This window comes from Neurospora tetraspora (assembly GCF_033439725.1).
Source record: "Neurospora tetraspora strain CBS 560.94 chromosome Unknown B0H65scaffold_5, whole genome shotgun sequence".
NCBI lineage: Eukaryota > Fungi > Ascomycota > Sordariomycetes > Sordariales > Sordariaceae > Neurospora > Neurospora tetraspora.
Genome location: NW_026944387.1, coordinates 2,260,096 through 2,275,860, shown reverse-complemented (window position 1 = coordinate 2,275,860; position 15,765 = coordinate 2,260,096). Strand labels below are relative to the sequence as shown.

Genomic DNA, 15,765 nt, shown 5'->3' with positions numbered 1-15,765 from the left:
CACATCTTTGAACATCTTTTCCTTTTCTTATCACCGCCGTGAAAAACAAACAATGGGATTTTCTGATAGGTACAGTGTCCCCTTTTGGTGTTTCCCCGCAAAGACTCATCCGACGCCTTGCTGAACACCTCAGAGAGCTGACCTATTTCAGACCAGACAGATACGAAACTATCTCTATCCCATGGGCCTCACTAATTTCTCGGGTCATCTTGGACAATCTTCACTCACAGGTCCACGATAGAGCTTATCCTGAACTTTACAGAAAAACGGGGACCAGGTTACCGGAACACGTTCTTTCCGCCCTGACGACCGATAACATGGCCCTGCTTCAACCACCACTTCCCAAAAGGGCTTGCTGTGCGAAACGCCAAGACTCGGGCCGTTGATGTGGTGGCTAAGTGACTTGGCGTTTATCAAGGGAAACTGGGGTGTTACATCGCGCAAAGCTTAACCAGCGTGGCGAGGCCCTACTTGGTGATTGGTTGAGGTGCAGGTCAGTCACTCTTGGTCAAGAATGTATGGGCGAGCCCTTTTGGTTTGACCGCAAGCTCTGCAAGATAGAAAAAAGAGATGCCATACTTGCTTGACGAAGAAGTCCATAGAGGATGGAAGGGTAGAGGCAGGAATACGTCCAAGTTCGTTGTGCGAAGAGATATGTAAGCCCTCAAAATTCCCTGATTCAGTCTTCAGGTCCCGTCGTGTTGGGCCTCAAGCCGTCTCAAGACTTCCTTTCCTTTTATTCAGGTATTGTCAATTTCTCTACATGACCTCGTCGGGCTATTTGGGTTACTTATTGAGAGTGATCTTTCGAGGTCCCATTGCAAGAGCAAAAAGGGCTCCATACTCAACTTAAATGTTGCCGCACCCAGCAATGACGGGTTTCACAATTTCAAGGTTGCTGGTCGAGGTGACTGTTGAACCGTCTTGACACCGACGATAAACATGAGCAAGTGGAACAAGTCAATGAGCCTGATCGTTCAATATAACCGCTCGTTTACAACGTTGATGACTGGAAATTCGATGTTTGTATGGTCAGTCAGACAAGTGAATGTCCAAAAACACCCCGCAGACATCAGGGCTGAGGTTTGGGTATGGTTGACAAAGCACCTGGCGTAACTGTGTTTCTTCACAAGATCATGAACATGTTTCTTGCCGGAAATCGAAGAGTGAACCTCCATGATGGAAGAGATCGAACAGACCCACCCGGGCCGCTCCTGTGGACCCACTTCCGGGATTTATGGGTCTTTCGGATCCGGGATCCGGAAAACCACCGGGGTGCCATGAGCAATAGTCACTCCTAACTCCTTCAACTACATTCATAGCAAAGCTTCTGATGACAATGTAAAAAATCATGAGCCGGATACGTATCAACTATCTCGAGTCCAGATACGGCACTGCCCGACAAGACATCCGACGTCCGTCGACCATCTTTCCCCCAAACAAATACGAGCGAATCAACTCGAAGCTGCCTCACTCTTTCCACATGAACCGTGTACTCATATTCCGCATACATCCCAACACACCAAACCTCTCATCGTCAACACATAGCCGGCCCTCCTGCTTCCTTCCACCCGTCAAATCTCCAATGCGAAAATCACCCCAGACATCTCACCCTCATCCCCCCATCCATCCGCAGCTTACCAGATTCGCCCAGGCGCCCGGTTAGTTACCTACCACCAAGGACAATCAACCCTATACCCCTTCAACCCTTTCTCCCCATCAGAAAAATATCCTCCAACACCCATCACCACTCCCGGATCTTTGCATCCCTGCTCTGTATAGATCGTCACTATCAGTATCATCAATGTTAGCATTCGTCTTTCCACCCTTCTTGTATCGTCCCTCCCTTTCACCCCCCTCCTACCACATCCCATCCCATCATCCCCGGCGGCAGCTCCTTACATGTTCCCTCCTCCTTCCATACCCTTTTCCCCCCAGCCCAGCCGCTTCCCGTCCCCAGCCCCTCGACCCTTCTGTCTCCAGCGTCGCCATGCCATCCCGAAATCCAAACCTCCCACTGCAAGTCCACAAGACCACCTACCTAACAAGAGCCACACCAAAACAAAAAAGCCCAGCGATATCAACAAGACGAGATGAGACGAAGGGGGGAAAGAAAAGAAAAAAAAAAAGAAAAAGACTTTTTACTTACCCTGGCATCTAGCGTCCAGAAATCCCACGCTTAGACTCCGGCTCTCATACAACCCCAAACAATCTCGTGTTGCCTGCGAGAGGGAGAGGGTGTAGCCCGTTGACCAGCCCTGGTCGTTACAGTCTGGGTCGGCGAAGGAGTGGAAGGTGGTTATTATTGGGTCTGTAGTTGATTGACGGCTGTCGATGGTGATGGTGGTGGAGGAGTGGACTCCGGTGGTGGTTAGGAAGGGGAGAAGAAGCAAGATTGTGAAGTATTTCATGATCGGATTGTGGTTTGTTTGTTGGAGATGGGTTGGACGAACGGTGAGACGGTGAGTCGTTTGGGTGGTGGTGTGACGGGATGGAGTGACGGGAGGAACTGGAAAATGGTGGGTGGCTAAGGGGATGTTACAACCTTATATATCCTGTAATACTACGACAGTGTTGTATTGCAGGCATGTTGTGTCTGTGGCGGTGTCAACAAAGCTCCATTCCTTCCTTCGGTGGTTTTTGTACATGTCACCAGGTGGTCATCAGTTGAGCAACAAGAATGTGCAGAGCACGAGATTATGACTGGTAAAACCAATGCCCGCGTAAGCTGTCTATTTTGTTTGATGATAGTCATCACAGTGCTGTCTCTTTGAGAAACCTCCAGTTAACGCCGAAATGTAGTAGAAAAGGCCTTCCGAATGATAACCCCACACAGATTTAAACTTTTTGATAATCTGACAGGCGGAAGAGGTAAAAATGATGATTTGCTTTCTTGTCACAGGATGCTTGCAGAGGCAGTTTTGCCGCCTCGAATCCTTCTTTGAATGTCTGCCACTTGTTCATTACGGGGGAAGAATGCGTTGGGCGTTAACTGGCCACGGTATAGGTATATACGAAGCCTCGTACGGGGTAGTCCATATTCCCATCGGTCCTCCGCTTCGTCAGCTTTTGCCGCGAAGCAGTAATCTTGTTGTGCTCAAGTGCACACAGCACAGGCCTATGTAGGATCCTCTCCAGGTTCAAAAGTGGTATCATACCCATTGCATAGAGCTGGTCCTCACGAAGATGATACTTGGTCCTTCATCCGCTAGATGAAACGCTTAGTTTTTGAGGCGGAACGGGTGACCATGGGATATTTTGCTTTGAGTCCTGTCCCTTTGTAGGGGGTCTTTGGACTCCTGGGCGTCTTGGTCCTCTGTTGATCTTCGACTCTGGTGCCACCAGACGGGAAGGTGGTAGAACTGATGGCATTGGTATGCTTGGGCTTCACAACCAAGGGGCAGGGCCCAACCAAGTCAGACACGAGGCTGGACGCCTAGTCCTCCACCTCCATGCCCTCGTCGGTGGTCTCCTTCTCCTCGTCACCCAAGGTCATGTCCAATATCCTGGCGTATTGCACAGTCAACCGGTGGAGATCGCGGAATTTGCCTGTTGTTATCGAGTTAGAACAGTCATGTATAACACTCGTTGGAAGGAAGTAGCACTGGTAGACTCACCCAAGATAAGGACAACACCCTGTAGGAGGTCCTTACGGTCCCACCCGCAAAGCTTGTCCTGTTTGCTAAACCACCCCTCTCCATCATCTGCGTCTTGCAAAACGCCTCCAATTAAGCTATTCAGTAGCTCCTCAACCTTGGTCTTCTGATTTTCGGCTCCGATCCTTTTGGCGTACATGAACAGGTAGAGCCTAAACTCTTCCCGTGCGCCCAAGGCCAGCGCACCCGCAATGCGGTTCTCAAGGTGAGCAATGCTGACGGTGCTTTCGAAGTTCTCAAACCCGTCTCTTGCCAGGAGGGCCTTGACGAGGCGCTGAAGCGTATAGGCCCGGCCTTTGAGCAAAAATTCAGTCGTGGTATGACGTTCCAGGTACGGGATGATTCCGGCTGAGACATTGGCTTCCCCTTCCCCGTTCTTAGCTGCGGAAATTGGGCCCACGGCTGTCGTCTGTAGCGCGCTGACCGAGGAATCGTTGCTGTTCCAGTACTGACTGCCCACGGCCCACCATGATTCCGATAGTCGTTGCCAAGCATATAAGCTCGTTGAATAGTAAAAGCCGTCTCCGTTGCTCAAGGTCACAACAATAACACCCGAACTGTTCAGATGAGCAGACGTCACACCAGGCGCTGGAGTTGCGCCATGAGGTGATAGCGAGGTCATTGCAATGTCGAGAATGGGGGCTAGAGAAACAGGTGGGTGGGGTGACGACATTGTCTTGATGTTGTAAACATGGCATAAGCCAACCGCGGTAACGCAAAGCAACCACGAATCTCTCGCTTCAAGGATGACGGGCTGTGACTCCAGCATGATGGCGTTCATAAGCCTCCGTCCTGCTGGGCTCCATGTGTGAAGCGTCCCGTCCTCACACGCCGCGGCCCAGGAATGCTTGCTTCCAGCGACCAGGATAATGGCACGGGGTAAGAAATCCTGCCATAGCAAGGCTCCCCGTTTGGTGGCTGTTATGCGCGCGGGTTCACGAATGTGCGCAGGATTCTTCGCCTCCAGAATGACGTTCTCTGGTACCTTTGTTGCGTCTTCTAGGCTGGTCTCCTCTTGTAGAACGCCCCTCTCCAGCGGCCGAAGAATGTGCGATCGAACCTTAGGGACAGCCAATCTGACCTGAGAGTAGGCAATATTGGGGCTAATGACGGCCGGTCGGAGGAATTCGGGCGTAGGCACAAGACCATGAGCAGGTGCTGAAAGAGGCGCCGGCTCTAGACCATCAACCCCATTTACTACTATAGGGACGGGACCAGTAGCTGAGCGTTTGGCAGAAGGCTCCTCCTCCTCCTCTCCCTCCACTACAACCGCTTTTCTCTTGTTTCCCAGTAGCATTGCCGCAATACCGCCGCGAGGTAGACCGTCATATGGCTTCGAGAGATCCAATATCGTTTGGGGGGTGTCGCTTTGAACCGGTTTTGTCGAGCTTGCACCAACAAGCTGTGCCTGTGGCAAGGATGATAACCCTGTTCCGGACGATGAAACAAGCAAAGGAGCAACCCTCTTCTTGCCGTCCTTCGTGATCGTAACACGCGATTTCAGCTCGGCAATTCGCTCGGCCGTCTTGTCGGCGCTTTCCTCCTCAGGCTTTTCTGGCGGAGCTGGGGTTGCTGTGCCGTTTGTGTCGGCAGTCTTTCCTGCCGGTTTGACCCCATTGGTTGTAGTGGTGCTTTCCTTTTGCACAGGCCCTGTATCCCCCATCAGGGCACCCATTCTTGATTCGGCTCCTCGTAATTCTTTCTCCTTGCTGTGGTTCTCAAGATGAAGACCGTCGACGTCTTCGGCGGTCCCCATTCCCTTTCTGGATCCGCCATACTTTTGCAGGGCTTTGTCATTCTCTTCTGATTTTGCTACCCATCCAAGCTCTCCCGTCTCAAATTGGGCAGCGATTACACCACCATCCAGACTAGCGGCGAAGACAGTCTGACCATCGGGGGTCCAAGCGAGATCGGAGACTGATTTGGACGCTATGTCCTGGATTATCAGGACAGGTCGAGAGGTGTTCGTGTTCCAGATGGTCAGTGTTTTGTCCTGTCCAGCGGACGCAATGACCGTCACCAAGCCGGGGGCGGCAGCGCCATTCGAGTTCGAGTTTTCGTCTGGTTTTTGTGTGTAAAACAAGCGGGGTGAAAACATGCAGACCTCAGTAGGGGCTTCATGTCCAATTAGGTTGATTTCACTGTCCCAGCCGGTACGCTCTATAATGGCAATGCTGCTCACGGGGCCATTGACTGCATTGGCCGCGGCAATGTGGTTGCCGTCGGGAGACCAGCTACATCTCCGAAAGTATGTCGTCAGCGGCGAGTGCTTAAACGGGACGCTAATCGAGGTTTCCAGGATAAAGTTGTTGACCATGTCGTGCTGGGTCGCGTTCGGCGCTGGCGCGGTATAGCGGAAGATCTTAATGGTCCTGTCATCGCTTGCCGTCGCAAAGAACTTGTTGGCCGGATCAAACGTAATGCCCTTGACGTGACTCTGGTGTACCGCCAGCGTCTTGAGCTTCTCAAAGGTATGCCCTGACCACACAACAATCTTGGAATCGAGACCGACTGAGACGAGGAGCGAGTTGTCGGGGGACCAGGCGAGGTCTTGCACATCGTTGTCGTGGCCAACCAGTCGCTTATACGTCTTCCAGTTCTCGACTGGGGGTGGCTCATTTGTACCTGGAAACCTAGTTAGCACTCTGCCTCTCTGCCCTTTACTGCGTATCTGTCCCAGCATGTCTGTCCGTACCAAAAGTAGATGTGTGGGATGGTGGGTTGCTGTCGAGATGGTAGATGCAGATGATCTTGTCGTCGGCGCCGGAAGCGAGATAGCGGCCGTTGGGGGAGAATCGAACGGAGTGGATAGTTCCGAGATGGTGGCTCATGTGGCAGAGCTGCCGGGGTTTCGTGTAGTTTCTGTCATGGGAGTTGAAGATGGCCTCGACGGACCAGACGCGGACATGGCCATCTCCGCCGGCGGTAGCCAGTCTCTTGCCGTCGGGAGAGACGTGGCAGCTGTAAACTTCGAAGTCCTTTTGTTCGCCTAGGTATCAACACAAAACAATGGTTAGCTGGGGATTTGACCATGACCAAAACATAACACTGTGGTGTGGTGGGTTCGCGATTGCCGCCAGCTTGGGGACATGATGGCAACTGAGGCGTGCTTCGGAAGCTGACAAGGACAAACGCACCACTATGGCTTAGCCATGAAGGCTTGATAAGATGCATCTTTGGATCGGGTCTGTCAATCGATACGGTATATTCATGTCGGGTGTGACGCCGTCAGTCCAGGGAAGTTGTCCGGGCAAAGACAACAACGGCCGGCCAACTTTTTGGAGGTGGTAGGGGAAATGGAATGGAGGGATTGGGATGCGCGACGAACGATGGATGCGCCGCGTCAGTCGGCCTGCTCTCCGTCTGGGGGTGTTGTTACGTTGTTCTAGTCCTGGCAACAGCCAATTGGTAGGCACAATAGGGCACAGAGACACTGCTGTGACGCTGTTGTTTTGACGCCCGGCAAGAGCCTTCCTCTTGAGATATTCAGGTCTTGGCAGGCCCAGTAACATTGCAGCCAGCCGGGATCCCATGTATTGCCCCCGGCATCTGCGTGATGGCGGGCTTGCCTGCCCTGGAGGGAGATGCAGCTGTGGCCTGTGGGCTCTGTTTCCTTCCATCAACCTTCTGTCAGAACTTCTTTGGAATTTCCTCATCCGTTTCAACTTTGAACAAACCATTGCAAGCTCAGCTGAACCTCATAATATCAATCACGAGCGCCTTCATTCTAGACCACTACCATCACCTCCTCCGCTTCAAGACATGGGCTAGGTACACACAGCACCATTTACCGTTTCACGGCGCAGATCCCAGGCTGTGACCTGTCGCCAGGATATGTCCCTATGACCTTTGCCTGGTCTCGATTGGCCTCACTGGGCAAGACTTGTCCCACGATCCATGGTCACTCAAACGGGAAAAGGCCACGAGAGTTTGATAACACGTTCGGTATTTGCGCTTTCATACACTCACGAGACACCAACAGACAGACCAAACAAAAGACGGAATAACCCAACATCCGGATTGCACGATTCACAAACTCCAAATATCAACCGGCAGAGATATCCAACCAAAGAAATACATGACAAGTGACAGCAGACATGGGCCAAGCTCCTCCCGCCTTCTGTCTGAGAGACAGACGATTCGGACGGTGATCCAGTTTACTCGGCAGTAGCGGCAGGAGCAGCGGCAGGAGCAGCAGCAGCCTTCTTCTTGGGCGCAGCCTTGGGCTTGGTCTCCTTCAGTGCCATTTGTTAGCCAAAGTGAATGATGCCAGTGGGAGAATGAGGTGGTAGGTGGGTGAAACGGTACCTTTGGCTCCGCGGCCGCCTTCTCGGCCTTCTTCTCTGCCTTGTCGGCCGTCTTTCCAGCCTTCTTCTCGACCTTGTCCGCTACAGCCTTGACCTGTAGCTTGAGTTAACATCGGGATGCTGCACAGGACAGTGATCATGCACACAGCCCAAGAGGACCGGACATGACCCATCATAAATCCAGCAGGGGAGAATGCTTGCCTTCTTCGCAACAGTGCTCTCCTTCTTCGGGGCGGCCTTCTTGGTCACGCCCGTAGGCTTGGCGCCCTTCGCGGGCGCAGCCTTGGGCTCCTCAGCAGCTGCGGGCTTGGGCTTGGTAGTCCTCTTGACCGCCGGCGCGGTGTCGACGACGGGGAAGACGCGCGGCTTGGAGTTGCCGGTTGACGACCGAGTACCTTCGCGAGGCATGTTGTCGTGATTTAAGGTATATATGGAAACTGAAAAGGCAGACGTATGAGCGTACTATTACGGTTGGGAGAGCGCGACTACGAGATAGAGCAAGCGTCGAGCGCAAATGTGGTCGCGGATCATGTCGCGAAACAGATCCCCGCGCAAACCTTGCGCAAGCGACAACATGCGATGCGCCAGATATCGCAAGCTGGGGGGTTCGACTCACAGTACAATAATACAACAGCAGGGCAAAATGCAGCAAAATGCTTTTCGCAATGATACGATAGACAAAAGCTGTTCTCACAAAAAGGCCAGATGGTGAAGAGGGGAAGAGGAAGAAGAGAGAGAGAGAGAGAGAGAGAGGTGTCGTAAGGTATGTCGTCGCGAGTCGCAAACGAAAAACAACAATGGTACGGTAGGTCGGGCGGCGGGCACCACACACCAAAAACACACGAGGTTGGGGGCTCGAGCACCGGCGGACTATTGGACTCGTAATAAACACCCACCTTTTTCTAATCAACCAGGGCTACGACATTCGTGGACCTCACAAGCTTCTCCTTTCAGGTTTGGTTCTCGTTGCAACGGCCAGCCCTGAGCCAGGAACGTGCTGTGCTGCTGAAATGAGAAAGGAGAGCTTGTTTTTTTGCCGCTGATAAGGGTAACCGGTAACGCTAATAGCTCCTCACAGTGACAGGAATGGGCGTCTCACCAAGCAGCAGCCGCTGGCGGTAGACCAGGCAGTGGGCCTAGGCTCCAAGTGGATGATTCCAATGGTGAAAAAAGCTACCTCACCACATGATGAGAAAGGAACATTACCGCCCTTTTGCTGAGTCGACCGGCTCCCTGACCGGCAACGGGAAAGTTGCAGAAAACCGGGTGGTGAAACAATGTGTTGTTACCCCTCGACAAAAGGATAGCCAAGGCCTTGTGAGGTTCTCATGGTCGCCAGGGTTCTGTATTCAGTGCTGACCTGAACAACCGTAGGCGGCTGCCACGTTGTCAGCCCAAGCCCGCGCCGTACGGAATCCAGATGCGGAATGGAATGGGCTTCTGAGTATGACGCTTACGTAGCCAGGGCAACCTGAGCGTCCGAAGACCGGCGATCCTATTTTGGGTGACTTGGGAGAGTACCGTTGAGGATGCTCTAGGAAACGGGAAGATGGACAAGATCTCACAAAAGACGGTGACCATAAACACGGGGAAAGCTGATGGAAGAAGACATCAATGTTTGATATGTCGATTCGAAAGCACCATCTGATCTTTGGCTGCAAGGTCAGCAAGGGAATGCCCTGTCGGCCCGAACGCCCGTTTCCCTTTGGTTCCCAAGCTGACGGATCATAGCTTGTGTGCAGTGACGACTGACGAGACCCACAAACGTCTTTTCTAGGGGTCGTCGGTCGGTGAACCCCACGGGGTCAGTGCCCGAGTAGGTGAGGATTTGAAGCTATTCAGACACTTGGTTTGCATGGTGTGAGACCACCACGGTGGATGAGTAGAGGTAAAGACTGAAACCCAGATCAATACATGCGATAATTCTCTTTGATACAGCAAGCTGAAAATCATCTATTCAAGACTGCTCACAATTTAGAGCTACAATTCGGCCGTGAGAAGCTCACAGCGAGAGTCGAAGGTTGATGCAAGTTCAGCAGTGAAAGAGCGCAGGAGATGTAGCGGTCGCGATCACTGACAGGCATGATCGTCCAAGTACCAGGACGGTGTAAATCACCCACAGCGGATACAGTGGAAGGATGGAACCCCACCATCTTCAGGGGCAGCAACTGCAGGGTCCAATAGCGCAGCAGGGCAGCTTATAGTGGAACGTCCCAAGTACGTAAACGGAAAGTTGGATGTATTCCCAAACAACATCACTCTCGATGTGATCAAACATCCTGTCTTGTGAATTTTCATCCTACAATCCGCCATGGCAAACAGTTGATATGGAGTGGATATACCTCACACTGTCTCTTGGGTAAGGCGGGTTTCAAGCTGTGTGGGAAGCCGCGTTATACGTACGACAACCACTCCTTCCTACCTGCCCTGATCCGAAACTTCACAGAACAGACATCGACAGTACTCAGAAATGAGCCAGGTGGAACTACTAGCTTATTTAAGAATGGCGGGAATCGTGATCCTCAGCTCTAAGCTCTTTCTGACCGCGGGCTGAATTGGAAAACATGTGTGAGGAAACGCGAACTATTCAAGTTTGTGCAACGGGGGTCTGTTTCCCTCTCATCACTTCCCCCTCAAGTTCACATCATCCATTCCGTCCCTTTCGAAGACACTCCAGCTTAACAGGACAGTTACGAAACATCAGATCACAACACCCACTCCACAAACTGTCCAAGCCGTTACCTTCATGCCATTCTTTTATTCTTCCGTTGATCTCCAATCATAATCCACCACTTCGTCAAGGCTTCACTTGAGTACTCTCCTTGCTCAAACCATGGTAATAAAAACCACCCGGCGTCTTCTAACCATCACAACCGGCCTCGTCCTCATCTACCTCCTCTTCCCCACCCTCTACTACTACGGTGATTACATCCGCCAAACGAATCCCTTCTCCGGCCAGCGCTCCACCGAACAACCCTTCACACCCACCGACTCCGAGCTCGCCTGTCTCCGCGGTCATGGCGGCGGCGGCCATGCCTTCTTCCCCGGGTCCAGGTCCGGGGGCAACGACAACGACAACGAAAACGAAAACAACAACGGCCATCCATCCCACTCTTTCTCAGAAGGGACAGTCAACCCAGGAGGAATCCCAAACATAGTCCACTTCATCTACGGCCTCTCCAACCCGCACTCCCACCCCTCAGCCGGGCACTTCGATTTTTTGTCTTACCTCGCCCTGCGCGCCGCTCTTGTTTCTCTGCAGCCGACCGTCGTCCAACTCCACTACACTTACCTCTCTTCTCCTCCGTCTCCTGATCCGGGCGCTGATCCGCTATCTAACCCCTGGATCCGGAGACTGGCGCAGAAGTGGCCGGAGAAGTTTAGGCTGGTTCACCACCAGCCACCAGCAGAGGAAGGGCAGTATGCTCATATGTCTGATACGCTGCGTCTACAAATTCTGTTGGAACAGGGGGGGATATACCTGGATATAGACGTTTTTGCTGTTCGGTCTTTTGCCTCTTTGTTATCTGCACCAGCAGATGGGAAAGACACAATCCTAGGCTACGAAGGCGGCAACCGCTGGGGTCTATGCAACGCGGTGATTGTCGCCCGCCCCAACGCGACGTTTATCAAGAGGTGGTTGGATACGTATGAGGATGTGGACTTGGAGAAGGAGGCGTGGAATTATCGGAGTGTTTTGTTGCCGAAGGAACTTGCCGAGGAAGGAAACGACGAAAGCGGTGGCGGCAGGGGAGGTAAAGGAGAGGAGGCAAGGGGGAAAGATGGGAAAGATGGAAAAGAGGCGAAGAAGGGAGATGTCTGCGCCCTACCTCCCGACGCCTTCTTCTGGCCCACTTGGACATGGAGACACGTCGAGTGGATGCATACCCCCTTGAAGACGAAAGAGGAAAAGGAGTATTGGGAGAGACAGATTGCGAGGAATGGAGGGGGGCTGTTTGAGAATCAGATGGCGTATCATGCTTGGGGGCAGATGGCGTGGGATAGGCATTTGAAGTGGTTGACGCCTGAGGTGATTAGGAAGAAAGATACGAGGTTTAATTTGTTGGTGAGGAGGTTTTTGGAGGATGATTTGTGAATAGGGGACTGGGGTGGGGAAGGGAAGATGGAGTCATAATGGGCAAGCCCTGGGTAATCGTAAGGTTCCGGTTTGGGGGTTATGGTGCGGTTAACACTTCATTCGGCGTTTGGTGTTTGTCGAGGTTAGGAAGAACTAGACTAAGGTTCGGTAAAGGGGTTCGGTGAAGGGACCAAAGGCGCTTGGTGCCATAGAACGGTGTCGGTATTAAAACATTTCACGTGGTAATTCTTAATAGTCTTTTTTTTGCATTTCTAGGAGGAAGTGAAACCATGGACGCTACACACTATCCTATACCATTCTCCCAAACACCGGCCCAATGCTGAATTATCTCAAGTTTCCCATCTCTATGTGCCAGCTCAGAAAAGGTTTCATCTTCAGGTTCTCATTATATCTATAAGACGTCATGGGAACCAGCTGCGAACAGACTCTACCATACCCAGACGCCTGGCCGTATTAGGTTCTTTGAGCTTATTCGTGCAATACCCTGCAAAGTTCCGAGTCCTGCTCCCGTCACACTCGCACCGGCACCCAATACCGCCTTCACGTTCCGGGCTATATGGACCAACAGGGAGCAGCTTCGACTCCAGCAGTTGACCATTTGGTGCGTTGGCTGGACACTGGTAATACCAATCGTGGCGGTAGCCAAAGTCTTCGAAGTGGTGGACTTTGTGGGAGGGAAGAAGCGTGTGCAAAGCGAGAGAATGGACGGCTGCGTCACCCCACTGAGAACGACGTAGAGGAGTTAGTACTTGGCCTGAAGACTGTTCTGATAAAAAATGAGAAACAACGTACCCGCTCGTAGTAGAACCCCCCAGTCTTATCGAGATACTCAAACAACCGCTGATACTCCTTCCCCCGAAAAAAGTCCAGGTTGGCAATCTCAAAGTTAGACCAGTAATGGCACAAGCTCCACCCGTCGCCAGAGCGGTCGCGGTGCCGAAACCAGCCCATGAAGGAACGAAGTGGCCATGGCATCCACGAAGCAGCCACCGTGGCCTTCCAGAGCTCGGTGGTCGGGATGTTGTTCAACTCCTTGTAGTCGGCTATCTTGCGGAAGAGGCTCGGGCACGTCCGCGGTTCCTCTGGCAGAGCGACGGTGAAACCGTACACCTTGTCGTGCTTGGCCATTTCGACGAAGGGGTCGTAGGTAATCGAACAGTAAAAGTCGACGTCTGGCTCGATTCGCCAGTACCAGTTGTAGTCTTTGAGTGCTTCGAGGGTGTAGAATTTGCTGCAAAGGGGAACAAAATGGGGGTTAGCAACTTAGCAAAACGCAGAGGAAGCAACGGAGGACCGTGGCTAGACTCACCCAGAGTAAAACCGACACATATGATGATAAGTTTCCAACCCAGCATACAAAATCCCCGCCTCCCCCTGTGCTTTAACAGCCGCCTTCGCATCCGCCACATCCATCCACTCGGGAAACAGCCAGTCCTTCTTCGGCACGAGCTCGAACCTCGCTTCCCCACTCACAGTCGTGTTCATCACGCTGATGAACTCCTTGCTGAACGGCTCATCGTTCAGAAACACGATGGGGTAGTGAAACCACTGGTTGAAGTGTTTCTCGATGCTCTGTACCGTCTTGAGCGCCTTCATCAGCTCCTGGTTGCGGACCAGCATCACCATCGCTGCCTTCTCGCGCGGTTGGCCAATGGCGGGTTCTTGACATGACGTGTAAAAGGGCTCGTCGAGCTCGTGGTCGGGTTGTTGGACGGCCCAGCTTTGTGTGTGGAGGAAGACTTCGATGACGGCGGCTGTCAAGATGAGGAGGAGCGCAAATCGCGTGTGGCGGCTTAGTGTGAGGCGCGGTAGACCCGAGGGATATAGCCGTATGGAGGGGCGTAGGCGGACCATCGTCCGCGGGTGCCAAAGGGTAGGCGGACCAGAGTCCGGCTCTGGGCGCCCGCTAGGTTGAAAGTCGAAAGCTTTGAGATCTGGGAGTCGTAGGTAAATGAAATTCAGGTGACCCCGCTTTGGTAGTGCGATGAGGGTCGAGGTTCGACGGTAGGTGTAGATCACTACCTGAGCATCCTCACAAGAAATAAGGATACCTGCGGTCCGATCATGGCAAAAGCTTGGAGGAGAGATATGCGGTCAGGTCAAGGTGTCTGGATTGTTGTTGAATGTTTGGATAGGATTCAATAAATTTCACTCGATTAGGTTTCACTCAACTAGGTATAGCGCGGGGAACTAGCAAGGCCGTCGACCAATCTCCTGCTGAGTTAATGCGGGTCGAGGGTTTCTTGGGAACGATCCAGTAACAGGGTTGGCTTGAGTAAAACCAAATTCTGTGAGACGAAGCGGTAGAAGTAGTCACCCTAGCCTACCAGGTCCCCAAAGACGCAGAAAAGGACATATCGTCAGAAAAGAGGGTACATGCATTCAGCTGACGAGACAAAGTGCGTCCAAGGATCTGGATGTGGTACAAACATCGATCCTCATCAGAACACTCTAACCAGAGAAGACTCCCAGATATCAAAGATCGATCAGAACCTAATTGACCTGTGGGAGCTCTGAATGACCTCAAGGAGTTTATGACAAGGAAAAATTGTGAAGAGCAAGAAGAAAATTTCCTACTGCAGTAGAAGGGAGGAACGACCATCTCACAATTCACAAAGCACCTTAAGAGTACCTTCCCAGTGCGTGCAGTGCCATACGTGTGTCCAACCGGATAAGGAACATTCACGCTCGCTGTCTCTTCGCACTTGCCGCTCGTCTTCTGGTGAGTGCGGGAATGTGCCTGCCCACTGGTGCAATTTGACGGAACCCAACAACTCAATCGTCTGTCGGGAGGACAGCTCGAGACGATGACTTCACTGCAGGTCCTACACCGTCGGGTTCACTACCCGTAGAGATCTTGTACAACTCATTGTGAGCTTCTGGGCGATGATATGTTTCCCCTTTCCATCACTTCGCACTCGGACCTTCAAACACCATCCATCCAATCTGGCTGTGAAGTGAAACGTGTGCCTGCTACCGGCTCGAACGACAAGTCAACGGGAACTCCAAGGCCTTGCTTGAGTTCCCCTTTGGCTCACCTCTGTGCACTTCTTAGCAAGTATTCTATTCCCCCCATCAAGTGTTGCTAACAAAATAAGAACAAACACATTACCCGTTGGGCACACACAATACATAATCACAGTTGATCATATAAAAGGGAAGGATTGAGAAAAAAAATGGAAAGAATAGAAGACTCACCCCTGAATCGAACGCGTTACAGCAGCAGCCCTTGAACGGGTCCCAATCGTCCAACACCGTAACCGCTGTACCATCCGACCCAGGGGCCCGGCTTGTCCAGTCCTCTAGGTCTTGGAATTAGGCGCAGTCGAAGTAGTATATCTACCTTCTGACACTGCTGTAGAGGGAATGATTGGTTGTGCTGAAGGGTTATCACACGGTTCGGGACCGAGTGGTGGGATAAAAGTTGGGATGGAAGGTTGAGGGGTCAGGCTGGGGCGTTGATGGGAAGGCACGGAAGTGAAACTATAGAAGTAGGTGATAAACTGGAGACGGTCTCCGGCAACTCCTCCTCATCTTCACTACCCTTCTCTTCGTCGTGTCTTCGAAAATACATGGCCGTCCCATCCCCGTCGAGTCGCAACGGCGGAACAATCCATACCGAACCTTCAAGATGGGAGAGCCCTTCCAAGAGGAGATCTAGAGCCAGACGACACGGAAGTGGCAAAGGGTGAACTGCATGACT

The 15,765-nt window shown here is 52.2% G+C and overlaps 5 protein-coding genes across 5 annotated transcripts; 1 reads left to right on the top strand and 4 right to left on the bottom strand.

The window, feature by feature from the left end:
- Positions 1-1,275: 1,275 nt before the first annotated feature.
- On the bottom strand, positions 1,276-2,565 carry B0H65DRAFT_469479 (uncharacterized protein). Its single transcript, XM_062827012.1, has 2 exons — positions 2,150-2,565; positions 1,276-1,789 (listed from the first exon to the last, which is right to left on the bottom strand). The coding sequence occupies exons 1-2, from the start codon at positions 2,409-2,411 to the stop codon at positions 1,671-1,673; spliced, it is 381 nt and encodes a 126-aa protein (XP_062680620.1). The 5' UTR covers positions 2,412-2,565; the 3' UTR covers positions 1,276-1,670.
- Positions 2,566-3,436: 871 nt separating this feature from the next.
- On the bottom strand, positions 3,437-6,830 carry B0H65DRAFT_509842 (TUP1-like enhancer of split-domain-containing protein; the record flags this gene model as incomplete). The annotated part of the gene is made up of 4 exons (XM_062828350.1): positions 3,437-3,549; positions 3,618-6,281; positions 6,352-6,645; positions 6,794-6,830. 4 exons carry the CDS (start codon positions 6,828-6,830, stop codon positions 3,437-3,439), a joined length of 3,108 nt encoding a protein of 1,035 aa, XP_062680619.1.
- Positions 6,831-7,779: 949 nt separating this feature from the next.
- Positions 7,780-8,849, bottom strand: B0H65DRAFT_231243 (uncharacterized protein). The gene is made up of 4 exons (XM_062822185.1): positions 8,580-8,849; positions 8,165-8,400; positions 7,965-8,057; positions 7,780-7,882 (listed from the first exon to the last, which is right to left on the bottom strand). Exons 2-4 carry the CDS (start codon positions 8,369-8,371, stop codon positions 7,814-7,816), a joined length of 369 nt encoding a protein of 122 aa, XP_062680618.1. The 5' UTR covers positions 8,372-8,400; positions 8,580-8,849; the 3' UTR covers positions 7,780-7,813.
- Positions 8,850-10,645: 1,796 nt separating this feature from the next.
- B0H65DRAFT_231198 (uncharacterized protein) lies at positions 10,646-12,285 on the top strand. Its single transcript, XM_062822184.1, has one exon. It carries the CDS (start codon positions 10,797-10,799, stop codon positions 12,057-12,059), a length of 1,263 nt encoding a protein of 420 aa, XP_062680617.1. The 5' UTR covers positions 10,646-10,796; the 3' UTR covers positions 12,060-12,285.
- A 6-nt stretch (positions 12,286-12,291) lies between these two features.
- B0H65DRAFT_469474 (nucleotide-diphospho-sugar transferase) lies at positions 12,292-14,186 on the bottom strand. Its single transcript, XM_062827011.1, has 3 exons — positions 13,372-14,186; positions 12,855-13,293; positions 12,292-12,784 (listed from the first exon to the last, which is right to left on the bottom strand). The coding sequence occupies exons 1-3, from the start codon at positions 13,914-13,916 to the stop codon at positions 12,464-12,466; spliced, it is 1,305 nt and encodes a 434-aa protein (XP_062680616.1). The 5' UTR covers positions 13,917-14,186; the 3' UTR covers positions 12,292-12,463.
- Positions 14,187-15,765: the final 1,579 nt, after the last annotated feature.

Excerpts from the sequence above, each read along its gene's own strand:
- B0H65DRAFT_469479 (XM_062827012.1), bottom strand. The coding sequence starts at position 2,411 with ATGAAATACTTCACAATCTTGCTTCTTCTCCCCTTCCTAACCACCACC. Across the intron at positions 1,790-2,149 it reads TCTGGACGCTAGATGCCAGG|TGACGATCTATACAGAGCAG; the intron begins GTAAGTAAAAAG and ends TGATACTGATAG.
- B0H65DRAFT_231243 (XM_062822185.1), bottom strand. The coding sequence starts at position 8,371 with ATGCCTCGCGAAGGTACTCGGTCGTCAACCGGCAACTCCAAGCCGCGC. Across the intron at positions 8,058-8,164 it reads AGAGCACTGTTGCGAAGAAG|GTCAAGGCTGTAGCGGACAA; the intron begins GCAAGCATTCTC and ends CTCAAGCTACAG. Across the intron at positions 7,883-7,964 it reads AGGCGGCCGCGGAGCCAAAG|CCCAAGGCTGCGCCCAAGAA; the intron begins GTACCGTTTCAC and ends AAGGAGACCAAG.
- B0H65DRAFT_231198 (XM_062822184.1), top strand. The coding sequence starts at position 10,797 with ATGGTAATAAAAACCACCCGGCGTCTTCTAACCATCACAACCGGCCTC.
- B0H65DRAFT_469474 (XM_062827011.1), bottom strand. The coding sequence starts at position 13,916 with ATGGTCCGCCTACGCCCCTCCATACGGCTATATCCCTCGGGTCTACCG. Across the intron at positions 13,294-13,371 it reads ATGTGTCGGTTTTACTCTGG|CAAATTCTACACCCTCGAAG; the intron begins GTGAGTCTAGCC and ends TCCCCTTTGCAG. Across the intron at positions 12,785-12,854 it reads GGGGGTTCTACTACGAGCGG|TGGGGTGACGCAGCCGTCCA; the intron begins GTACGTTGTTTC and ends CGTCGTTCTCAG.